This window comes from Misgurnus anguillicaudatus, chromosome 24 (genome assembly GCF_027580225.2).
Source record: "Misgurnus anguillicaudatus chromosome 24, ASM2758022v2, whole genome shotgun sequence".
In the NCBI taxonomy this organism is placed as follows: domain Eukaryota; kingdom Metazoa; phylum Chordata; class Actinopteri; order Cypriniformes; family Cobitidae; genus Misgurnus; species Misgurnus anguillicaudatus.
This window is the reverse complement of record NC_073360.2, coordinates 45,250,001-45,277,672: the sequence shown is the minus strand read 5'-3', so window position 1 is coordinate 45,277,672 and position 27,672 is coordinate 45,250,001. Positions and strand designations below refer to the sequence as shown.

The following is a 27,672-nucleotide window of genomic DNA, read 5'->3' as shown; positions in this document are numbered from 1 at the left end:
TTTATGTAATTTAACTCTTTCGCCGCCATTGACAAGTTATCTCGTCAATCAAGAGAAAACGCTTCCCTGAGTATTTCCGTCTTTCTGCAATACCGCTATTATCCACCAGGTGGCGCCCTTCCTCAACTTTTTAAACCCGGAAGTATTGCCCTATGGCAAGCAGCTGCATGGCCGTGTCTGTTTTAAAGATCGCTCTGAATGGGATCTCTATGAAAAGTCTGTCAGAAAAATTTAATTATTTCTGCTTTTTGCTCAAAATGTGGTGTTTTTGCAGAAACCTACCCATATTCAAAAGCTTATTACAAAAGAACTACTGAAGATAGGATAAACCTTTTTTTTTTTTTTTGAAAGCAGAGGCTCTGTTTTTCATTTGATATATTGTATGTTTATATATTTAAGGAGAACCTTTTCTGGAAGGCTTTAAACTTTTGTAAAAATCATGAAAAACGCTGGGGCTGGCTGGCAACTTTTTTAAAAAACGCTGGCTGCAAAAGAGTTAATGGATTCAGTGATGTGGAATGACGAGTATGTGAACTTCACGCTAGTTGGCTTGTTCAGTTAATTTAGACTATTCAACCTTCCAGGTAAGTTCTGTATACTATTGTTTATCGTTTAAATAACTGATAATATAACTTTAACGTACAGACATCTATTCAGCCTGCTGTTCTGTCTGCTATTGTTTAGTTGAATAACTTGCCTTTCCAGATTAAATGTCTGTTCTTCGGCTTGGAATTTGTGATTTTTTTTCTAAATAAACGCAACATATAGTCCACTGTAACTTATATATGTTAGTTTGTCTTAATAATGCATTTTGAATGATGCTCCGGTGCGGCTTATAGTCTGGAAAGTACGGTAACAATTAAAAAAGATGCAAATTTTAAAATTAATCAATCCAGTTGATTTTTACACAAAAAAAAGGTTATTATGATATCTATCAGAAATGATGTACTTTTTAAATGTATATTTAAATATTTAACATTAATTAGTGTGCAATTACTAATACGCATAATTTTTACTTGGTAGTTTGTCAGTGACTCCTCCTTATTCAGTCAGTAGGTTTCATCTTGTGGTGGCCACAGTTGAATATTAATCTCTTTAAAATCTAAGGAACTGGTGGGATGTTTTACTTTTGACTACATGTAAGATAAAGGCAAAGTTAGTTGAATGTGTTTCTCACTGTTACTCAGCAAAAATAGTGTAGGCTAATACTGCAAATAAGCAAACTCAGACAGCCTTCATACCAATTTCATCGCCAAGTGATCGATTCTGATGAAAATCTGCGCTTAGCCACCCCACTACAAGGAAATCCTCTTATATTTGGGAGCAGACACGTGTTGACGTGTTTCTGGTAGCCACGTCATCTTTAAATTAACATTATGTGAATTACTAACATCAGGTGACCTGAAAATGCAAATAAACTGTTTCCATTGCAGTTTTGCGAAATACTTCTTTTCTGAATTGCCTAAAAACCTAATCATGTGAGCGTAAAAACCATTTTGCAATATTTGCGAGTTTTTGCGAAATTAAAGTGTTTTCTTTGGACGCAGTTTCAATTTGCGCAATTTAATGCAGCTAATGAAAGACAGAAACAGAGAGAGAAGGAGAAAAGAGAGAGCGTCAATAGCTGTGTTTACATTGCAGTTTTGTAAAATGCTTATTTTCTGAATTGCCTAAACACCTAATCATGTGAGGGTAAAAACCTTTTTGCGATATTTGCAAGTTTTTGCGAAATTAAAGTTTTTCCTTTGGCCGTATTTTCAATTTGCGCAATTTAATTTAGCTAATGATAGACAGAAAGAGAAAGAAAGAGAAGGGAGAGCGTCAATAGCTGCGTTTACATTGCAGATTTGCACAAAACTTTAGCGTTATTTTCTAAACGTCAACAAAGGACTTTTGCGAAATATGGCGTTTCCATTAATCGATGATATGCGACTAAAACTTAGTTTTTCCTCTCATGATAAGTCATTACAAACATCACGTCGACTGATGGTGGTAGGTTTACTAATATCACATCCACCGCACTAAGCATTATTATAAAGTAAAAGAAATGCAAGAGTATTATACAAACATTCATGCCAAGGAAATCCTCTTATATTTGGGAGCACACACGTATTGAGGGTTCTGGTAACTGCGTTATCTTCAAATAATGATCTGTGTCTCGTTTATAAAACGTGTGTATGCACAAAACGGGTCTGGAAACATGCGTACGCCAGTTCCCACGCAAAAGTTGTGATCTTTAAAAAAACTAAATTGACAGGAGAATGGTCTTGAAGGGTGGGATCTGAGAATGATTCATGTACGAACACTTGCAGGTGATCTGTGATTTATAAAGGGAACATTGCTTTGTTTTATAAGTCTTCATATTTTTTTGGTTTATGCAATTTTTGGCTTTTGTGGGATCCTACGCACAGTTTTATAAATGAGACTCCAGGTGACCTGAAAATGTGAATAAACGGTTTCAATTGCAGTTTTGCCAAATACACCTTTTCTGAATTGCCTAAAAAAATCACATCAAGTGAGTGTAAAACTTTTTTGTGATATATGGGAGTTTTTGTGAAATTGATGTGTTTCCATTGGTCGTATTATCAATTCATAATGCCAATTTGCGCAATTTAAAGATAATGGAAATGCAGCTAATGATAGACAGAGAGAGAGAGAGACTGGAGGGTGTAGAGAACGAAATGGACAGAAATCAAATGTATTATAAAATTAAGAGCTCTGCAGGGAACAAGATTATGAATATTATGAATATGCAAATTGAGTTGAAGATTATATTACAGTTCTCACATTATAATAAAGACAGAAATACTGACTTTAGATGAATTACAATAAACTGCAAAGAGATAAATGCTCTGAAAACTGATGCAACACAAACATCAGATTGTAAATGAGATGAATACACAACTCTTTACCTGCACAAGAAACCAAGAGATGAGGACAGACGTCCAGGGATTCCCACTGCCTGATGTACGTTTAGCTGGAGACAAAGCTCGTCCGAACAGACAGACAGACAGACAGAGAGAGTAAACTACTGTGAAAGTGAAGAACTCAATATCTCATATTTCCACATTATTCAAGAGCAGAATCACATTATTAACAGCTGAAGGTCAGATGACAGCACGAGAATCAATCACTCTTACATCCATGAAAATATCCATCCATCATATGACAAACTAGCACACAAACCTCTGCATATTTAACATGATCAACACATGCACACACACATTCATATCATTATCTCATTTTCGATGGAAGCAAAGTTTAGAGGCTTTTGCATCTGAGCTCCTCATATGTGATCCTATAAATATTAATAAATACATTACATTAACCTCGCTTTAATTTATTTGTGTTATAACTTCATTTACATGATAATTATTACAAAAAAATACTACGACACAAATGTTTTATTTCAGAATTATACTTTTAAACTACCAACAACTACTCTCATGTATAAAAAAAAATTATAATAATTTACATTAAAATAATAACACAATGCAAAGGCTAAATGTATTTCTTTTAGGGCTGTCAAGTGAATAATCACAATTAATCGCATACAAAGTAGAAGTTTGTGCGCATAATATGTGTGTGTGTATTATTTTTATATATTTTGTATTATTGATAAATAAAAAATATATAAATTCTTACACTTATACATGTATGTATGAATTTGTTAGCCCCTTATGGAACAGCAGAAATTCCACAAGGGGGCGTATTTGTTCCTCAGATGTTGCACAATAAACATGACATCCGAATATATTCATTATAAATCGCGAATGAAAAGTGAGATTCGAACGAATGTCCGTTAGTGAACTAATTTTATACAGTATTTATATTGTAATTCGGTCAGAAACGTCAAAATTGTGAGATGAACAAATCGTTTTGGATTAAAAGGCTTGGATATTCCATTTCCTTGGACTTTTGGGGATTTATGAACAATTTGTTTTGGACAATTTCACCAAAGCGGATAAAGGGAAGATTTTGAAGGTAAGTAAATACCTACATTTATTTTGTATGCGATTAATCACGATTAATCATTTAACAGCCCTAATATCTTTCTTTAATTTATTTATGTTGAAGTGAAATTTTATCTGTATGTTCTCTATCTATGCTCTCATAATTTACATTAAAATAATAACACAATACAAAGGCTAAATGTATTTCTTACATGGCTGCCAAGCGAATAATCATGATTAATCGCATACAAAGTAAAAGTTTGTGTGCATAATGTGTGTGTGTGTGTATTATTTTATATATTTTGTATTATTTATAAATAAAACACATAAATTCTTACACTTATGTGTGAATTTATTTAAACATAAAAATACACACGGTACAAACTTACAAACACAAACTTTTATTTTGTATGCGATTAATCGCAATTAGTCATTTAATAGCCCTAATTTCTTTATTTAATTTGTTAATGTTGAAGTGAAATATGTTCTCTATCTATGTTCTTGACATCTTTCTCATCATTCATCATTTCACAGAGAGTATATTTGCTATGATTAGACTTACACACTTGTGTAAATGAGGTTTTGTAAGTTACAGATGTGATGTTTTTATAGTTGTACTCACCGAACAGATCGTCTCGAGCCAGAGCGTACAGAATTCGAGACGCTCCGATCAAATTGCTCATAGCAGCGGACAGCGTGGAGGAATAAACACCGACTGTCACGAGAGGACCCCAGACATTTATATCTCTGAGAAAACTATAATCCTTCTGCAAGAGGACTCTGACAAACAAAATAGACAGAAAGAGATATTTATTAATGCATATTTTAGTTTTGATCAATGCTTTCGCAATATTTACTCAAGAAGTTTTCAATTGTTTTTACTTTAAGAGTCACTTGCATTGCATGTGAAACATATTGAATATACAGTAAATGATTGTAATGTGTAATCTATAATCCATTAAATCATAATCTATAGTGCATTAATCTGACATCTATAAAGGCATCTGTGTCTTTCTGTCAAGTTAAAACGCACTTTATACACACATTAAAGAAATGTCCAGCTCATATTTTATACTGAAAAAATACAAGGAAGAAATAAGACATTATATTCTGCATAAATTAAATAATTAAAATGAATCTTTTTCATCCTGACATCATTATCCTTACATCCCAACCTAAACCACCTTAATGTAACTTGGCTGTAATCTTCTCTAAAAATAACTCACACAAGTCAATTTTTACAGAAGGAAACGGAAATGACTATATAATGTGAAATGATTGAAAACACGAGTCACATCTTTCTTTTGGTTGGCGTCTTTGTCTTTCCGCACATCTCTCTGTGTGTTTGAAACTCGACTCACGCATTCTTCAGCCTGAGTGATTTTAATAGCATCATTGCAGCTCTATTAACTATTATACAGACCAACCACACATCTGAACACACAATTATTTCACTAAAAGAGCGCCTGTCTCTCTCTCTCTCTTTCTCTCTATCACACACACACACACACACACACACACAAGTTAACAACTCTGCACAAAATAGAAAATGTCAGTCGTCCATCCATGCGAGCATCTATCTGACCGTGTGTGTAGCTGACGGCAGCGGTCGATAACTTTTATTAGGTATTAATTTTGGTGGCAGGGGGCAAATGAATCTAAATACTGACAGGGGCAAACAAACAAAACTATAAGAAACATCATGCAACAGAGACCAACAAACAGAGAGAGAGAAAGAGAGAGAGAGAGAAAGAGAGACAGATGTGTCATTTGGCTCTCGATATTGATCGCATTCAGTTGAATGGGTTCTTGGTTAAGGTGTGTGTGTGTGTGTGTGTGTGTGTGTGTGTGTGTGTGTGTGTGTGTGTGTGTGTGTGTGTGTGTGTGTGCGTGCGTGCGTGCGTGCGTGTGTACCATAGGACTGAAATGAATTCTGGTAACTGGAAAGAGGAGAAAGATGGGATCAAACTAAAACACAAGTTAAACAGAGCGAGATGAGTCACCATATTGACATTGATCTTACTAGTTAACTGTAGTTAAGAGCATAACCAACAGCAGCAGTTTCTGACCCTAACAGCTGTGACTGAAGGTTATTTTAATAATCAGACAAATATGCATCAATTATTCTGAAATGTTACATTTTTGAAACAAAATGAAAATGACCTGTTTGAAGTTCATCGAGTCAGCAAAGTCAATTTTGAGAAAAATCAAGTTAAAGATTTTTGAAGGTCCAAAAGCAAAATCAGTGCATCCATTACTACTAGATAAAACTAATCGATTTGGGACACACAAAAACTATATCTATAGGAAAAATATATGTTTAACTTGAGACAAGACAGTTTTAATATGTGTAGGCCTAATGTAAGGATCTAATATAATCTAACACATCAGATCCCCAACAGTTAACCAAACATTTACTTAAAACATAACAGATTATATCTGTGTGAATTCTTGTCAAAACAGATATTTATAAAACTGTAATTCTATGTAGAAGTGTATATATCTGGGTAGCGCGCTTGTGCGTATGCGTGCATGCTTCAGATCTGTCAGTCAGCGCGAGTAAGATTGTTTTCGAGTCTTGACGCTCTTAATAACTCTTTTAACATCAATCAAGTCCTACACTTTATTTTCTAATTCCTGCATGTTTTAAAACCCAAACCAAAATCTGAGACATTTGTATAAGTTAAGCATTTAGGACGATCAGGCTTTGCGCCACAATGGGGTGAAAGGGGGGGCGAGGCCCACCCAGAAAAAAATTTGTGCACTCCCAGTTTTCTTAACAGACATAAATGAAAGCGTTACTGGAGAGTTAAATTCAGTTATAAACTTTGATATAATAATTAAATTAAATATAGCTGCAAGCAGCAATACCGGGGTCAAGCCGAAAAGGGCACAGAAGGATGTAAAGTTGCGTTTGGATAAGCAGACTAAAGAACCTAGGGAAACCTTATGATTTCAGATGAAAAAAACGCAAAAGTAATCAACAAAAATAATCTATGTTCTTGTCTACTGCAATCGTCCTTCTGTTATTGACAATCATGGAACATTAGAGCACTGAAAGGCATGTATGTGATGTTTGCAGTGGCAAAACATGGGTCACAACATGTTACAGCAAGTTAAATGAGTCAAAAGAGACCATCCCCATGTCTCTACGCTGTTCTGATGCAGAGAAAAAGCTGTTGCAAAAACAGTTGATAAGGTATTCTCATTGGTTGCTAGACAGTAAATTGACATCCACCAGTGATTATAATCCAAGCCATGAAATGAATAATCCATGATGATTTATGGTTTTAGATGTGTTTGTTGCAGTAGTTTTAGGCAAAAATTACCATTTTCTATCTCAAAACCACTAGGTGGCGCTGTGACAAAATTGTGCATGCAACTTCAGGTCATGATTACGTTACATTGAGCTAGTTTTATGTCTATACACTTTAGTTTAGTGAAGAAACAGTTGTATGACCATAGGGCTGGCTTGATATCACAGGTTTTGTTCAATTATAACGCCAACTAGTGGTGCAAGCAAGCAATTTTTTTTGTGTAGCCTCAGACTGTGGTCGTACATCAGCGTATCAAATCTGGTGAAAAAATCTCTTTTCGTTGCGAAGTTATAACCATTTATGTGTAAAAAATACAAAATTTAAAGGTAATTTTTCGTTTTTTGCATTTTTTGGCCATTTCTGATGAAAATTTGAATATAACGCCAATAGAACTTTTTGTTCAGAAGGTAAGGTTAGTTTCTTCCTATGGTGTTTTTGAGTCGATCAGAATTACGCTCGCGGAGATATTCGCGTGTGTTTTTTAAGCGCTATTTTGCTGCGCAGGGTTAACCGTAAGGCGAATTCTGGCATGTTTGGTATCGTTGGACTCGGCAACTATTCAGAACTCCAAAGAAACAAGTCCTGTGAAAATACGTCAATCGGAGCCAAAGTTATAGGTGTATAAAACATTTCTCTGGCCACTAGGTGGCGCTGCAACGAAACTGTGCATGCACCCTCGGTTCCTGACTGGCATCAGAAGTACCAAGTGTCGTGTCAATAGGCCTAAGTTTGACGAAGATACAGCCTAAAATCTGTTTTTTTGCGCTCTACATAAAATTCGTTAAGGCGGTATACGACAATGGATTGCTGTATCGAAATTCTTTTGATAACTTTTTGCCATGAGTGTCTCAAGATGATACATACCAATTTTCGTGGCAATTGGAGAAAAGCCCTAGGACAAGTTCGAAAAAGTAGGTTTTACGAATAATTCAAAATGGCGGAACAATTTTTATGACGGAAAATAACGACATAGGGTCCAATCGAATCGTCTTGAGCCAAGGAATCAGAGGAAGTAAGAATTTTGTTTCTAGGGCTTACGGATCAGAAGTTATAAGCAAAAACATAAGTGCAACTTTGGACTGTTGGTGGCGCTAGTGGGTTAGACATAGAGACTCCAAATTTGCTGTGGGGACACATTGGACTGTCCTCTACATGTGTGCCAAATTTCATAACTTTCCTATGTACGGTTCTATGGGCTGCCATTGACTTTCGGCGGAAGAACGAGGAAGATAAATAATAATAATAACTAGATAGGTACATTTCCTGAAGAAAATGTGAAGTGGTGCTTGCCGTGGCAAATTTCGGGCGACAGTATATGATTATACTCCAAATCAAAAGTAAAAAGATCCAACTCCCGTGTCTCTACGATGTTCTGATGCTGAGATATAAGGCTTTGTTTACTCTGTTGCTAGGGTACTGTATTTGGTTGCTAGGGAAAAAATTGGCATCCACTAGTGATTACATGCCGAGTCACAAGTCAAACGGTCCAACCCCCGTTTCTCTACGATGTTCTGATGCGGAGATATAAGGCTTTGTTTACTCTGTTGCTAGGGTACTGTATTTGGTTGCTAGGGGAAAAAATGGCATCCACTAGTGATTATCCTTCGAGTCACAAGTCAAATGGTCCAACCCCCGTGTCTCTACGATGTTCTGATGCGGATATATAAGGCTTTGTTTACTCTGTTGCTAGGGTACTGTATTTGGTTGCTAGGGAACAAATGGCATCCACTAGTGATTACCCTTCGAGTCACAAGTCAAACGGTCCAACCCCCGTGTCTCTACGATGTTCTGATGCGGAGATAAAAGGCTTTGTTTACACTGTTGCTAGGGTACTGTATTTGGTTGCTAGGGAAAAATTTGGCATCCCATAGTGATTCCACTCGTGAGTCACGAGTCAAACGGTCCAACCCCCGTGTCTCTACGAATTTCCGATGCGGAGATATAATGCTTTGTTTTTTCCGTTGCCAGGGTACTGTATTTGGTTGCTAGGCAAAAATTTGGCATCCCATAGTGATTCCACTCTGAGTCACGAGTCAAACGGTCCAACCCACGTGTCTCTACGATGTTCTGATGCGGAGATATAAGGCTTTGTTTACTCTGTTGCTAGGGTCCTGTATTTGGTTGCTAGGGAAAAAAATGACATCCCATAGTGATTACACTCTGAGTCACGAGTCAAACTGTCCAACCCCCGTGTCTCTACGATGTTCCGATGCGGAGATATAATGCTTTGTTTATTCCGTTGCTAGGGTACTGTATTTGGTTGCTAGGGAAAAATTTGGCAACCCATAGTGATTCCACTCTGAGTCACGAGTCAAACGGTCCAACCCCCGTGTCTCTACGATGTTCTGATGCGGAGATATAAGGCTTTGTTTACTCTGTTGCTAGGGTACTGTATTTGGTTGCTAGGGAAAAAATTGACATCCCATAATGATTACACTCTGAGTCACGAGTCAAACGGTCCAACCCCCGTGTCTCTACGATGTTCTGATGCGGAGATATAAGGCTTTTTTTATTCGGTTGCTAGGGTGCTCTTATTTGGTTGCTAGGGGCGGGGCTTGGGAGTGGCCAATGATGTGACCAGTTGTTACACTCCGAGTCACAAGTAAAACGGTCCAACCCCCGTGTCTCTACGATGTTCTGATGCCGAGGTATAACTGTTTGAATTTTATGTTGCTAGGGTGCTTAAAAGTGGTTGCTAGGGGCGTGGCTTAATAGCTCTGGGACTATCCTGATAAATTGATTGGATGTCTGAGTAAAATGAGCCCACCCCCATGTCTCTATAACATTGTAAAGCGAAGATATCCCATCTGGGCATTTTATAATGGCAGTCTATGGGAGATGTTGCTAGGGTGCTCAAAAGTGGTTGCTAGGGGCGTGGCTTATTAGCTCTGAAATGATCCTGAGAGACTGATTGGATGCCCGAGTAAAATGAGCCCACCCACTTATCTCTATGACACTGTAAAGCAAAGATATCCCATCTGGAACGGTTTTATTCCCTTATATGGGCGTGTTCCCTGCCCCATTATAAGTCAATGGGAAATTTCGGGGGCCTCTTACACCCCAGGGATACAACTTACACCCCATTGTGATGTATGTTCTTCCAGAGCCTACCACCCTCTTCAAATGTTATAACCTACATGTTTCTACCAAATCCTTGAGCGTAGCTATGACCCATCAAAGTTGTGCCCAATGTTAAGACAATGGGATTTTTCGGGTGGTTTTTCGCCCCCCTTTCGGAAATCCTGCACCCGATCCCTTATAAAAGTCATAGCAGACGTGTCCTCAATAAGCCGGTCATTTTGAGCCCTGTTTCATTGGTCTACGACAAACCGTGTGGGACGAGTTACGCGCCGAAAAAGTGTCCAGATATAAGAATAATAAATAAATAAAGATATAATAATAAGTATGAGCAATAGTAATAGTGATGCCTTGCATAAATGCAAGCACCACTAATAAATATAGCTGCAAGCAGCAATGCCGGGGTCAAGCCAAAAAGTGCACAGAAGAAAGTAAAGTTGAATTCGGATGAGCAGTTTAAAGAACCTAGGAAAATCTCTTGATTTCAGACTAAATAATATAACAGTTATCAGCAAAAAAGCTGTGTTTTCATTCAGTGTAATCTCTCCCTCTCTTCTCGAGGAGCACTGACAACTAGAACACTGAAGAAAATGTGAGTAGTGCTTGCAGTAGCAATTCTCAGCTCACAAAATGTTACAGTGGTGTTAATGAGTCAAGAGAGACCACCCCCATGTCTCTACGATGTTCTGATGCAGAGATATAGGTCTTGTAAAAAGGGTTGATAAGGTATCCTAATTGGTTGCTAAGGAGTTAATTGGCATGCACCAATGATCTCCAAGCCATGAAAGGAATAATACATGATGACGCAAGATTTTATATGTACTGTTGGAGTAGTTTTTGGCAAAAATACCATATTTCTATCTCAAAACCACTAGGTGGCGCAATGATAAAGTTGTGCATGCAACCTTAAGTCATGACTGCGTTACATCTAGCTAGTTTCATGACTATACACTTTAGTTTAGTGAAGAAACAGTTGTATGACCACAGGGTGGCATGATTTCAAAGGTTTTGTTTAATTATAACGCCAACTAGTGGTGCAAGCATACACTTTTTTTTGTGTGGCCTCAGACTGTGGTTTTACATCAGCGTATCAAATATGGTGAAAAAATCTCTTTGCTTTATGAAGTTATAACCATTTATGTGTAAAAAACACAAAATGTAAAGGTAATTTTTCGTTTTTTGCAATTTTCGGCCATTTCTGATGAAAATTTTAATATAACGCCAATGAAACTTTTTATTCAGAAGGTAAGGTTAGTTTCTTCCTATGGTGTTTTCGAGTCGATCAGAATAACGCTCGCGGAGATATTTGCGCGTGTTTGTTAAGTACTTTTTTTGATGCGCAGGGTTAATTATAAGGCGAATTCTGGCATGTTTGGTATTTTTGGACTTGGCAACTATTCAGGACTCCAAAAAATCGAGTCCCGTGAAAATACGTTGATCACAGCCAAAGTTATAAGCATGTACAGCATTCGTATGACCACTAGGTGGCGCTGCGACGAAACTCTGCATGCCCCCTCAGATCCTGACTGGCATCACAACTACCAAGTGTGGCGTCAATAGACATAAGATTGGCGAAGATACACACTAAAACTTGTTTTTTTGTGCTCTACGTAAAATTTGTTGACGCGCTATACGAAAACGGAATGGTTTATCAAAAATCTTTTAATAACTTTTTGCCCTGAGTGTCTCTAGATGATACATACCGTTTTTCGTGGCAATTGGGCAAAAGCTCTAGGACAAGTTCGCAAAAGTAGGTTTTATGAATAATTCAAAATGGCGGAAAATTTTTCATGACGGAAAATGACGTCATAGGGTCCAATCGAATCGTCTTGAGCCAAGGAATCAGAGGAAACAAGAATTTTGTTTATATGACTTATGGATCAGAAGTTATAAGCAAAAACATAAGTGCAACTTTGGACTGTTGGTGGCGCTAGCGGGTTAGAGATTAAGACTCCAAATTTGCTGTGGAGACTTTTTGGACAGTCCTCTATCAGTGTGCAAAATTTCATAACTTTCCTATGTACGCTGCTATAGGCTGCCATAGACCGCAATGGCGGAGGAAGAAAAAGAAATATAGCTGCAAGCAGCAATGCCGGGGTCAAGCCGAAAAGGGCACAAAAGGATGTAAAATTGAGATTGGATAAGCAGATTGAAGAACCTAAGTAAACCTAATAATTTTAGATGAAAAAACAAAAAAGTTATCCACAAAAATAATCTAAGTTCTTGTCTACTGCAATCGTCCTTCTGTTATTGACAATCATGGAACATTAGAGCACTGAAGGACATGTGAGTGGTGTTTGCACTGGCAAAACATCACATCATGTTATAACAAGTTTAATTAGTCAAAAGAGACCATCCCCGTTTCTCTACGATGTTCTGATGCAGAGATATAGCTTTTGTAAAAACGGTTATTAAGGTATTCTCAATGGTTGCTAGGGAGTGAATTGGCAACCACCAGTGATCATAGTCAAAGGAATAATCCATGAAAGGAATAATCCATGATGACTCATGGTTTTAGATGTGTTATTGCAGTAGTTTTAGGCAAAAATACCATATTTCTATCTCAAAACCAGTAGGTGGCGCAATGACAAAATTGTTCATGCAACATCAGGTCATGATTGTGTTACATCTAGCTAGTTTTATGTCTATACACTTTAGTTTAGTGAAGAAACAGTTGTATGACCATAAGGCTGGCTTGTTATCAAAGGTTTTGTTCAATTATAAGGCCATCTAGGGGTGCAAGCATACAATTTTTTTTGTGTAGCCTCAGAATGCGCTCATGCATCAGCGTATCAAATCTGGTGAAAAAAATATATTTTCGTTACGAAGTTACAACCATTTATGTGTAAAAAACACAAAATTTAAAGGTAATGTTTCTTTTTTTGCAATTTTCGGCCATTTCTGATGAAAATTTTAATATAAAGCCAATAGAACTTTTTGTTCAGAAGGTAAGGTTAGTTTCTTCCTATGGTGTTTTCGAGTCGATCAGAAAAAAGCTCGCGGAGATATTCACGCGTGTTTTTTAAGCGCTATTTTTCTGCTCAGGGTTAACCGTCAGGCGAATTCTGGCATGTTTGGTATCGTTGGATTCGGCAACTATTCAAAACTCCAAGAAAATAAGTCCCGTGAAAAAACGTTGCTCACAGCCAAAGTTATAGGCGTATAAAACATTCGTCTGGCCACTAGGTGGCGCTGCAACGAAACTGTGCTAGCACCCGTAGTTCCTGACTGGCATCACAAGTACTAAGTTTCGTTTCAATGGGCCTAAGTCTGTCGAAGATACAGCCTAATATCAGTTTTTTTGCGCTCTACGTAAACTTCGTTAAGGCGGTATACAACAAAGGATTGATGTATCAAAATTCTTTTGATAACTTTTTGCCGTGAGCGTCTCTAGATAACACATACCGATTTTCATGGGAATCGGACAAAAGCTCTAGGATGAGTTCGAAAAAGTACGTTTTACGAATAATTCAAAATGGCGGGAAATTTTTCATAACGGAAAATGACGTCATAGGGTCCAATCGAATCGTCTTGAGCCAAGGAATTAGAAGAAGTAAGAATTTTGTTTCTAGGCATTACGGATCAGAAGTTATAAGCAAAAACGTTCGTGCAATTTTGGACTGTTGGTGGCGCTATTGAGTAAGAGATAGAGACTGCAACTTTGCTGTGGGGACACATTGGACTGTCCTTTATCAGTGTGCCAAATTTCATAACTTTCCTACGTACGGTTCTATGGGCTGCCATAGACCGCAATGGCGGAAGAAGAAAAATTTACTAACAGAAACAATTGCCAATATAGCTGCAAGCAGCGATACCGGGGTCAAGCCGAAAAGGGCACAAAAGGATGTAAAATTGAGATTGGATAAGCAGATTGAAGAACCTAGGTAAACCTAATGATTTCAGATGAAGAACGCAAAAGTAAGCAACAAAAATAATCTATGTTCTTGTCTACTGCAATTGTGCTTCTGTTATTGACAATCATGGAAGATTAGAGCACTGAAAGACACGTGAGTGATGTTTGCAGTGGCAAAACATGGTTCACAACATGTTATAACAAGTTAAATGAGTCAAAAGAGACCATCCCCATGTCTTTACGATGTTCTGATGCAGAGAAAAAGCTCTTGCAAAAAACGGTTGATAAGGTATTGTCATTGGTTGCTAGGGATTGAATTGGCAACCACCAATGATTATACTCCAAGCCATGGAGGAATAATCAAGGAATAATCCATGAAGACTCATGGTTTTAGATGTGTTGTTGCAGTAGTTTTAGGCAAAAATAGCCATTTTCTATCTCAAAACCACTAGGTGGCGCTATGACAAAACTGTGCATGCAACCTTAAGTCATGACTGCGTTACATCTAGCTAGTTTCATGACTATACACTTTAGTTTAGCTATAAAATAGTTGTATCACCATAGGGCTTGCTTGATATGAAAGATTTTGTTTAATTATAGGGCCAACTAGTGGTGCAGGCATAAAAATTTTTTTGTGTGGCCTCAGAATGTGCTCATTCATCAGTGTATCAAATCTGGTGAAAAAATATTGTTTCGTTGCGAAGTTATAAACATTAATGTGTAAAAAACACAAAATGTAAAGGTAATTTTTCGTTTTTTGCAATTTTCAGCCATTTCTGATGAAAATTATGATATAATGCCAATAGAACTTTTTGTTCAGAAGGTAAGGTTAGTTTCTTCCTATGGTGTTTTCGAGTCGATCGGAAAAACGCTCGCGGAGATATTCACACGTGTTTTTTAAGCGCTATTTTGCTGCCCAGGGTTAACCGTAAGGCGAATTCTGGCATGTTTGGTATCGTTGGACACGGCAACTATTCAGAACACCAAAGAAACAAGTCCCGTGAAAAAACGTCAATCAGAGCCAAAGTTATAGGCCTATAAAACATTCGTCTGGCCACTAGGTGGCGCTGCAACGAAACTGTGCATGCTCCCTCAGTTCCTGACTGACATCTCAGGTACGAAGATTCGTGACAATAGGTCTAAGTTTGGCGAAGATACAGCCTAAAACCTGTTTTTTTGCACTCTACGTAAAGTTTGTTGACGCGCTATACAACAACGCAATGGTTTATCGAAATTCTTTTAATAACTTTTTGCCGTGAGTGTCTCTAGATGTTGCATACCAATTTTCGTGGCAATCGGGCAGAAACCCTAGGACGAGTTCGCAAAAGTAGGTTTTACGAATAATTCAAAATGGCGGAAAAATTTTCATGAGGGAAAATTACGTCATTGGGTCCTATCGAATCGTCTTGAGGCAAGGAGGAAACAAGAATTTCGTTTCTGGGACTTACGGGTCAGAAGTTATAAGCAAAAACGTAAGTGCAACTTTGGACTGTTGGTGGCGCTAGCGGGTTTGAGATAGAGACTCCAAAATTGCTATGGATATTATTTGGATTGCCCTCTGTCAATGTGCCAAATTTCATAACTTTCCTACGTACGGTTCTATGGGCTGCCATAGACCGCAATGGAACAGGAAGAAGAATAATATTTAAAAAGAAAAAGAAAAAGAAAAAGAAAAAGAAAACTAACGGATACAATAGGGGTCTTCGCCCATTCTGGGCTTGACCCCTAAATATAGCTGCAAGCAGCAATGCCGGGGTCAAGCCGAAAAGGGCACAAAAGGATGTAAAATTGAGATTGGATGAGCAGATTGAAGAACCTAAGTAAACCTAATAATTGTAGATGAAAAAACAAAAAAGTTATCCACAAAAATAATCTAAGTTTTTGTCTACTGCAATCGTCCTTCTGTTATTGACAATTATGGAACATTAGAGCACTGAAGGACATGTGAGTGGTGTTTGCAGTGGCAAAACATCACATCATGTTATAACAAGTTTAATTAGTCAAAAGAGACCATCTCCGTGTCTCTACGATGTTCTGATGCAGAGATATAGCTTTTGCAAAAACGGTTAATAAGGTATTCTCAATGGTTGCTAGGGAGTGAATTGGCAACCACCAGTGATCATAGTCAAAGCCATGAAAGGAATAATCCATGATGACTCATGGTTTTAGATGTGTTGTTGCAGTAGTTTTAGGCAAAAATACCATATTCTATCTCAAAACCACTAGGTGGCGCAATGACAAAATTGTGCATGCAACATCAGGTCATGATTGTGTTACATCTAGCTAGTTTTATGTCTATACACTTTAGTTTAGTGAAGAAACAGTTGTAAGACCATAGGGATGGCTTGTTATCAAAGGTTTTGTTCAATTATAAGGCCATCTAGTGGTGCAAGCATACAATTTTTTTTGTGTAGCCTCAGAATATGCGCATGCATCAGTGTATCAAATCTGGTGAAAAAATTTATTTTCGTCACGAAGTTACAACCATTTATGTGTAATAAACACAAATTTTGAAGGAAATTTTTCGTTTTTTGCAATTTTCGGCCATTTCTGATAAAAATTTTAATATAACGCCAAGAGAACTTTTTGTTCAGAAGGTAAGGTTAGTTTCTTCCTATGGTGTTTTCGAGTCGATCGGAAAAACGTTCGCGGAGATATTCACGCGTGTTTTTTAAGCGCTATTTTGCTGCGCAGGATTAACCGTAGGGCGGATTCTAGCATGTTTGGTATCGTTGGACTCGGCAACTTTTCAAAACTCCAATAAAATAAGTCCCGTGAAAAAACTTTGCTCACAGCCAAAGTTATAGGCGTATAAAACATTCGTCTGGCCACTAGGTGGCGCTGCAACGAAACTGTGCATGCACCCTCAGTTCCTGACTGGCATCACAAGTACTAAGTTTCGTTTCAATGGGCCTTAGTCTGTCAAAGATACAGCCTAATATCAGTTTTTTTGCGCTCTACGTAAAATTCATTAAGGCGGTATACAACAACGGATTGATATATCGAAATTCTTTTGATAACTTTTTGCCGTTAGCGTCTCTAGATGACAAATAACGATTTTCGTGGGAATCGGACAAAAGCTCTAGGACGAGTTCGAAAAAGTAGGTTTTACGAATAATTCAAAATGGCGGGAAATTTTTCATGACGGAAAATGACGCCATAGGGTCCAATCGAATCGTCTTGAGCCAAGGAATTAGAAGAAGTAAGAATTTTGTTTCTAGGCATTACGGATCAGAAGTTATAAGCAAAAACGTTCGTGCAATTTTGGACTGTTGGTGGTGCTATTGAGTAAGAGATAGAGACTGCAACTTTGCTGTGGGGACACATTGGACTGTCCTTTATCAGTGTGCCAAATTTCATAACTTTCCTACGTACGGTTCTATGGGCTGCCATAGACCGCAATGGCGGAAGAAGAAAAATTTACTAACAGAAACAATTGCCAATATAGCTGCAAGCAGCGATACCGGGGTCAAGCCAAACATGGCAAAAAATGATTCATACGTGATGACTGTCATGATTTAAGATCTAAGTTTGCATTAGTTTTATGAAAAAATAGCAATTTTTTGTATCTTGAGACCACCAGGTGGCGCTGTGCCGAAACAATAGATGGTACCTCAGGTCATGACTGTGATGACACATACCAAATTTAGTGTAAATACAATAAAGCGATATGGAGATATAGCCTTAAATGACTTGACCACTAGGGGGCACTGACCAAACAATAAATTGTGACTCAGGTCTTGATTGTGATGACACCCACCAAATTTGGTGTTAATACGATAAAGAGATGAAGAGATATAGCTTCAAATCTTTTGACCACTAGGGGGCGCCGAAAAGTTTACAAGTCCTCCCAGAACATGTTGCTGATGAACCATACCAAGTTTCATAACAATACGCAATTGTGTTTCTGAAATACTTCAATTTAAAGAAAAAATTCAAAATGGCCGACACACAAAATGGCCGACCAAAAACCATTTGGTATCGTTTGACTCGGCATGCCTCACGAAATCTAAAAAGACTAGTCTCATAATTTTACATTCAAGTTTGCAGTAGTTATAAGCAAAAATAGACATATTTTATATCTCATGACCAGTAGGGGGCAGTGTGACGAAATGGTGCATGCACCCTCAGGTCATCACTGTTATGACATTTACCAAGTCTCATATTAATACGCAAAAGTTTTGCGAAGATACAGGCTCAAACACATTTTGGCGTGCTCGCCCTCACATTCTTTGATGCGTTATACGACAACGAATAGGTCTACCGAAAAGCTTTTGATAACTTTTTGTCTAGAGTGTCTCTAGATGATGCATACCAAAAATCAAGCCAATCACACGAGCGCTCTAGGAGGAGTTCGAAAAAGTAGGTGTTCAATATAATTCAAAATGGCCGACAGGAAGTACGTTTGACTCAGACATATTTGGTACAGTCGGACTCGGCATGAGCCAAGGAATCAATAGAGTGAAGTCTTATGTCAGTGTGGCAATTTAATCAAATGATATAAAGATTTTAAACAATTTATTTACATATCCTGACCACTAGGTGGCGCCATCCTAAAGATTTATAGGTGCGCTCAGAACATGTCACCCATGAACCATGCCAAATTTTGTAACCATACGCCATTCGGTTTGTGAAATACTGAACTTAATGAGAAAATTCAAAATGGCCGACACCCAAAATGGCCGACCGAAAACCGTTTGGTATCGTTTGACTCGGCATGCCTCAAGGAATCTAACAAGACCACCTTCATGATTTTAGACTCAAGTTTGAAGTAGTTATAAGCGAAAATATGCATTTTTCGAATCTCGTGACCACTAGGTGGCGCTGTGACGAAACGTTGCAGGCACCCTCAGGTCATGACTGTAATGACATATACCAAGTTTCGTGTCGATACAATAAAGTTTTGCGAAGATATGGCCTCACGTCCGTTTTGGCGTGCTCGCCGCCATATATGTTGTCAATTTATACGAGAACGCATTGTTCTATCAAAAAGCTTTTGATAACTTTTTGTCTGGGGTGTCTCTAGATGCTATATACCAAAGGACATGCAAATCGGACGGACGGTCTAGGAGGAGTTCGAAAAAGTAGGTTTTACGGAAAAATCAAAATGGCGGAAAGATCTGCATGACACAAATGACATAAACGTATGCAATTGAATCATCATGAGCCAAGGATTCAGAAGAAACAGGAATTTAGTTTCTAGGACTTACGGGTCAGAAGTTATGAGCATGAACATAAGTGGATTTTTGGACTGTTGGTGGCGCTAGAGGGTTTGAGTCAGACACACCAATGTTGCTATAGTAACATCTAAGACCGTCCTCTACATGTGTGCCAAATTTCATAACTTTCCTATGTACGGTTCTATGGGCTGCCATTGACTTTAATGGCGGAAGAACAAGAAGAAGAATAATATATAATAATAATAATAATAAGAAAACTAACAATAACAATAGGGTTCTACGCCCCTTCGGGGCTTGACCCCTAAATATAGCTGCAAGCAGCAATTACCGGGGTCAAGCCAAAAAGGGCACAGAAGAAAGTAAAGTTGAGTTCGGATGAGCAGTTTAAAGAACCTAGGAAAATCTCTTGACTTCAGACAAAATAATATAACAGTTTCCAGCAAAAAAGCTGCGTTCTCATTCAGTGAAATCACTCCCTCTCTTCTCGAATATCATTGACAACTAGAACACTGAAGGACATGTGAGTGGTGCTTGCAGTGGCAATACTCAGCTCACAAGATGTTACAGTGGTGTTAACGAGTCAAAAGAGACCATCCCCGTGTCTCTATCTTGTTCTGATGCAGAGATATAGCTTTTGCAAACACGGTTGATAAGGTATTCTCAATGGTTGCTAGGGAGTGAATTGGCAACCACCAGTGATCTTAGTCAAAGCCATGAAAGAAATAATCCATGATGACTCATGGTTTTAGTTGTGTTGTTTGCAGTAGTTTTAGGCAAAAAATGGCATATTCTATTTCAAAACCAGTAGGTGGCGCAATGACAAAATTGTGCATGCAGCATTAGGCCATGATTGTGTTACATCTAGCTAGTTTTATGAGTATAAACTTTAGTTAAGTGAAGAAACAGTTGTATGGCCATAGGGCTGGCTTGATATCAAAGGTTTTGTTCAATTATAAGGCCATCTAGTGGTGCAAGCATACAATTTTTTTGGTGTGGCCTCAGACTGTGCTCATACATCAGTGTATCAAATCTGGTTAAAAAATCTCATTTTGTTGCAGAGTTATAACCATGTATGTGTAAAAAACACCAAATTTAAAGGTAATTTTTAGTTTTTTGCAATTTTCGGCCATTTCTGATAAAATTTTAATATAACGCCAATAGAACTTTTTGTTCAGAAGGTAAGGTTAGTTTCTTCCTATTGTGTTTTCGAGTCGATCTGAAAAACGTTTGCGGAGATATTCACGCGTGTTTTTTAAGCGCTATTTTGCTGCACAGGATTAACCGTAAGGCGAATTCTGGCATGTTTGGTATCGTTGGACTCGGCAACTATTCAGAACTCCAAAGAAACAAGTCCCGTGAAAATATGTCCATCGGAGCCAAAGTTATAGGCGTGTAAAGCATAAGTCTGACCACTAGGTGGCGCTGCGACGAAACTGTGCATGCACCCTCAGTTCCTGACTGGCATCTCAAGTACCAAGTGTCGTGTCAATAGGCCTAAGTTTGGCGAAGATACAGCCTAAAACCTGTTTTTTTGCTCTCTACGTAAAATTTGTTGACGCGCTATACGAAAACGGAATGGTTTATCAAAAGTATTTTAATAACTTTTTGCCCTGAGTGTCTCCAGATGCTACATACCGTTTTTCGTGGAAATTGGGCAAAAGCTCTAGGACAAGTTCGCAAAAGTAGGTTTAATGAATAAATCAAAATGGCGGAAAATTTTTCATGACGGAAAATGACGACATAGGGTCCAATCGAATCGTCTTGAGCCAAGGAATCAGAGGAAACAAGAATTTTGTTTATAGGACTTATGGATCAGAAGTTATAAGCAAAAACATAAGTGCAAATTTAGACTGTTGGTGGCGCTAGCGGGTTAGAGATTAAGACTCCAAATTTGTTGTGGAGACTTTTTGGACAGTCCTCTATCAGTGTGCAAAATTTCATAACTTTCCTATGTAAGCTGCTATGGGCTGCCATAGACGCAATGGCGGAAGAAAAAGAAAAAGAAATATAGCTGCAAGCAGCAATGCCGGGGTCAAGCCGAAAAGGGCACAAAAGGATGTAAAATTGAGATTGGATAAGCAGATTGAAGAACCTAGGTAAATCTAATAATTTTAGATGAAAAAACAAAAAAGTTATCAACAAAATTAATCTAAGTTCTTGTCTACTGCAATCGTCCTTCTGTTATTGACAATCATGGAACATTAGAACACTGAAGGACATGTGAGTGGTGTTTGCAGTGGTCACATCATGTTACAACAAGTTTAAATAGTCAAAAGAGACCATCCCCATGTCTCTACGATGTTCTGATGCAGAGATATAGCTTTTGCAAAAACGGTTGATAAGGTATTCTCAATGGTTGCTAGGGAGTAAATTGGCAACCACCAGTGATTATAGTCAAAGCCATGAAAGGAATAATCCATGATGACTCATGGTTTTAGATGTGTTGTTGCAGTAGTTTTAGGCAAAAATACCATATTCCATCTCAAAACCAGTAGGTGGCGCAATGAAAAAATTGTGCATGCAACATCAGGTCATGATTGTGTTACATCTAGCTAGTTTTATGCCTATACACTTTAGTTTAGTTAAGAAACAGTTGTATGACCATAGGGCTGGCTTGTTATCAAAGGTTTTGTTCAATTATAAGGCCATCTAGTGGTGCAAGCATACAATTTTTTTTGTGTGGCCTCAGAATGTGCTCATGCATCATCGTATCAAATCTGGTGAAAAAATCTCTTTTCGTTACAAAGTTACAACCATTTATGTGTAAAAAACACAAAATTTGAAGGTAATTTTTCGTTTTTTGCAATTTTCGGCCATTTCTGATGAAAATTTTAATATAACGCCAATAGAACTTTTTGTTCAGAAGGTAAGGTTAGTTTCTTCCTATGGTGTTTTCGAGTCGATCGGAAAAACGTTCGCGGAGATATTTACGCGTGTTTCTTAAGTGCTATTTTGCTGCGCAGGGTTAACCGTAAGGCGAATTCGGGTATGTTTGGTATCGTTGGACTCGGCAACTATTTAGAACTCAAAGGAAACAAGTCCTGTGAAAATATGTCAATCGGAGCCAAAGTTATAGGCATGTAAAACATAAGTCTGACCACTAGGTGGCGCTGTGACGAAACTCTGCATGCACCCTTAGTTCCTGAATGGCATCACAAATACAAAGTATGGTGTCAATAGGCTTAAGTTTGGCGAAGCTACAGCCTCAAATCCGTTTTTTTGAGCTCTACGTAAAATTTGTTGACGCGCTATACGACAACGGATTGGTTTATCAAAATTCTTTTAATAACTTTTTGCCTTGAGTGTCTCTAGATGGTGCATACCGATTTTCAAGGCAATCCGGCAAAAGCTCTAGGACGAGTTCGCAAAAGTAGGTTTTATGAATATTTAAAAATGGCGGGAAAATTTTCATGACGGAAAATGACGTCATAGGGTCCAATCGAATCGTCTTGAGCCAAGGAATCAGAGGAAACAAGAATTTAATTTCTAGGACGTACGGGTCAGAAGTTATAGGCAAAAACATAAGTGCAATTTTGGACTGTTGGTGGCGCTAGTGGGTTAGATATAGAGACTCCAAATTTGCTGTGGGGACACATTGGACTGTCGTTTATCAGTGTGCCAAATTTCATAACTTTCCTACGTACGGTTCTATGGGCTGCCATAGACCGCAATGGCGGAAGAAGAATAACTAATAATAATAATAATAAAATTAAGAAAACTAACAAATACAATAGGGTTCTACGCCCCTTCGGGGCTTGACCCCTAAAAAGCAAGAATAATAATAAGAAAACTAACGGATACAATAGGGGTCTTCGCCCATTCTGGGCTTGACCCCTAAAAAGAAAACTAACAGATACAATAGGGGTCTTCGCCCATTCTGGGCTTGACCCCTAATAAGAAAACTAACAATAACAATAGGGTTCTACGCCCCTTCGGGGCTTGACCCCTAATAACGTGTATAACTGCATTTATCCAATGACTGCAACTATCTAATCTCAGATCGTTGGCTTCAATGTGGCATTCAGCGAAGTATGTGGGTTTCCTTGATTGATATTTTAGCCTGCGAGGATTTAAACATTCGTTCCTAAAATGCAACTCACACAATCTGGTAATGTCGCTGTCACCATCATCATCAAAAGAAGACACAAAAGCGAAATGTCTGCAAAGATAAATCAGACTTTATTAAAAACGTCTGTTTTTATGTTAAACGAAGCTAAACATCAGGCTGCCGTCTAGGCTAACAACTTCAGTCTCCAGCAAAAATGAAGTAACTGAAATAAGTTTAACTTGAAGCACTGAATTAATAATTATTATAGCAATTATTAGGCTCACTAAAATATAAGTAAATGACAAAAACACAACTAAATTGCTACAAACATATAAATAAAATACAAGTGAAAAATATAATTATAAAACGGCCCGTTCTGGTTCTTCATTCTGATTGGTTGAAACGCGTTCTAAGCCATGATAAAATACCCCGGTAACCCCACGGTTCAGACTGCATTACATAAGTATCTATTGCCACTGTTGCTACATACTGATTTATGAAAATAAACACCACAGTCTTTAATCATATTTTTTATTTTTCTGCAATTGCACAATTAATGGCGATATCCAGATAAATGTCAATAAACATCTCGTCAATAAAGAGAAAACACTTCTCTTTACTGATCTTTAACCTCAAATTTATATTTCCGCTATTATCCACTAGGTGGCGATCTCACTCAACTTAATCAACAAAAGTTTTGATCATGGCTCTGAATCTGATCTCTTACAAAAATTCTTTACAAAAATGGTATTATCTCACCGTTTTTTTTTTGTGGTTTGTTTAAAAGCGGAGCGTCTGTTCTTTCATTTAATATATTTTATGTTTATTTAAAGAAGATCATTTTTCTGTAAGGCATTAAACTAAAACTGGGTGGCAACTTAAAAAAAAACACTGATGGGGAAAGAGTTAAGCATGCTTCCAAGGATATTTGATTATCACTTGATCGATATAAATGTTAATATATAGATTAGATGAATGTTGATTTATAAAAATAAACACCACAGTCTTAAATCATATTTTCAATGTGTCTTTGCTGCGTCTGTGTTGCAGCCACACTTGATTCTGAGGAACTACTTTGTTTGGCGGAAGAGTAATATTTGTACTAATATAACTACAACTTATTTAATTAGCCGTTTTATAAAAGCAATAAGCCCTGCGAAGCAGTGGTGTTACAGTGCATTTTATAACAGCTAAGGGGGGTAACAACCCTCTTTAGCTGTTATAAAATTCACTGGTAACCCACTGCTTCTTGGGGCATATTGCTTTAATAAAAATACAAATAAAGATCCTTTTAGATCTTTCATGCCTACTTGGAGCATTGAGATCACTAGAAGTGGGCTTAATGTACTTATTTTAATGATAACATCAATTTCGACCAAAATTGATGCTTTCTTTTGCCTTCGACGGTGCACATTACGACTTATTTTGCAAGTACGGATCACATATAATGTTTGGGTTACATTGTGCGCTGAATCTCTTCATCATAACCACATGAAATGACTGTATGAGCACATGAGTGTTTATTATAAGAAGCTGTGGACAAACATCATTCTGCACTTTTCTCAATCGGTGGCCTCCATCAAAATCATTCTTATTAGTACTAAATCACGGAGTATTATCATGATTGTTGTTACAGTCAACCAAAGAAAAACCCCTCCATTAAAAAACTATTTTGGTGATTTTCTGTGAGCGCCAGCAACACGTGTGATGTCCAGAGATGCCACTGTGATGCAAATGAGCCGTGAACACCAATGGAAGAAGAGACATTACTGGTCACGTGACTCGTGAGATGCCAAATATAGCCTGCACAGAGAAGTTCACATTACGTATTCATGAACGCAAACTCAAACTGGACTTTGTGTGTTATACGCATTGCACACGCAGACTCTTTACTGGATATACATCTGATCAGAAGCTATGTGCAGCGATGGCATTAAGGCATCCAGCGGTGTAAACGTTCATTCTGATGAAGGGTAGAGACGCCCGGCGATGGGCGAGAGAGTAAATGAGACAGAGTGAGAGATGTTTCACCAGTTAAGTGCTCCTGTGAGAGCACTCCAGCAGAATCATTAAAAAAATCAATAAGTAACAAAGCCCCGCTGACATCACTCCATCACAAACACACCTCACTGCATCACCTCATCTTTACATACTCAACTTACATACATTTAGCATTCACACACACACATCGTTCAAACCACTGAACTGTCATTCTCACATCATTAGTTATTTGTAAACATGCTTAAAAACAACTCTAACTATTGACACTAAAACTTAGATTGGTCATCGCCCAGTTAGAGCCAGGACAAAAACAAGATATTATGGTAACACTATAAGGGTTCATGAATCATGATGAACTAAAACCTTAATTAATTCTTACTTAAATATAAACTAATGCTGAGTTAAGGCAATTATAAACTAACAAAGATTCATCATTAACTACAACATGACCCAACACATTAATTCATTGTTAATAAATACATTAACTAACAACTAAAAAACATGTCACTGTGTAGATAAAGAGCACCTTTTCATTGCTAAAAAACAATGTTATTTTGTGTATTTGGTATAATACAATGTGGTCATACATTTTTGTATCCCAGATTTCACTCTCATCCTGAAAGTCAGTCACACTCGGAAGCTCTGAAAGTTAACCATATGTATTTATAGTACATCAAATTCTATGCTATTTAAAAAGAGCATAAAAAGACTGAATTTCTCCTCCTGGTATAAAACTGTTGAAGATTTCATATATTTCAGCAGTTCTATTAAAGCATCAGTCTCAAATGTTCCTAATGGTTCTGTTATGACCCTGAGTATATGAATATAAGTTTAAACATCATATACTGCCACCTGGAGTTAGACTGCAGTACTGCACTGATCTCGGCTTATAGCTGAAAACATTGTCTTTTCCACTTGATTAGATAAATTAATCTTTAATGTACAACCTCCCATCTCTGTTGTCATGGTAACGAGCAGCGGGTCTCCACGGCGATCAGCATTTGGCATTTATAATCGACAGTGATGAGACACTGACTGATGGTTTTAATAATAACAAAAACAATGTATTTTTAATCTCTCACAGTCAATGTAATATAATTTCATTCCTATAATCAACACACACGTGACTGAACCTTCACTAACACACACACACACACACATACACACACACACAGTCTCGCTCTCATTCAGAACAGATAAACTCTTCGATTAATCATTACAGGCTTCAGGGTTTCCTGTATTCTATATCCTATACGTGTTAAATAAAACCAACACCTAACAAACTTAAGACAATCTCTTGATCTAAATGACCTGTAAGGATTTATGCAGCAATAACAAGAGCAAGCTGTGTTTAGCTGTAAGCAAAAATCATCTGATGCGTTTACTAGATTTAAACAAACTTTTTGCGGAATTTCCCAAAAGCTACTAGAAAAATTGTGGTTGAAAACCTAGATTCAATTATGTGATTTAAGGAGTGTTCATATGATTGACACTCTCTGTCTGTATCATTCCTTGTCTGTTTGTCTGTCTGTCTGTCATTCTTACTTTCTATCCGGCCTTCTCACTCTCTGTCAGTCAGTCTGTCTCACTCACTCACTCACTCACTCACTCACAGGCTCACTCACTCACTCACTCACTCACTCACTCACTCACTCACTCACTCACTCACGGCTCACTCACTCGCTCACTCACTCGCTCACTCACTCACTCACTCACTCACTCACTCTCTGTCCGTCTCGCTCTACGTCAGTCCGTCTCGCTCTACGTCAGTCCGTCTCGCTCTACGTCAGTCCGTCTCGCTCTACGTCAGTCCGTCTCGCCCTACGTCAGTCCGTCTCGCCCTACGTCAGTCCGTCTCGCCCTACGTCAGTCCGTCTCGCCCTACGTCAGTCAGCCTGTCTCACTCTCTATCCGGCCGTCTCACTCTCTATCCGGCAGTCTCACTCTCTATCCGGCAGTCTCACTCTCTATCCGGCAGTCTCACTCTCTATCCGGCAGTCTCACTCTCTGTCTGTCTGTCTGTCTGTCTGTCTGTCTGTCTGTCTGTCTGTCTGTCTGTCTGTCTGTCTGTCTGTCTGTCTGTCTGTCTGTCTGTCTGTCTGTCTGTCTGTCTGTCTCACTCACTCACTCACTCACAGTCTCACGCACTCACTCACTCACAGGCTCACTCACGCACTCACTCACAGGCTCACGCACTCACTCACTCACTCACTGTTTGTATCACTTTCTATCCAGCCATCTC

General features: G+C 38.1%; 1 protein-coding gene across 1 annotated transcript in view; it reads right to left on the bottom strand.

The window, feature by feature from the left end:
• Window positions 1-27,672, bottom strand: part of LOC141361425 (solute carrier family 12 member 9-like) — a 44,850-nt gene that overhangs the window by 11,387 nt on the left and 5,791 nt on the right. Inside the window, exons 7-8 of the mRNA XM_073862651.1 lie at window positions 4,584-4,733; window positions 2,913-3,003 (exon numbers count right to left, since the gene is read on the bottom strand). Of these exons, the coding sequence (XP_073718752.1) occupies window positions 2,913-3,003; window positions 4,584-4,733 (241 nt within the window). The remainder of the gene's footprint in view (window positions 1-2,912; window positions 3,004-4,583; window positions 4,734-27,672) is intronic.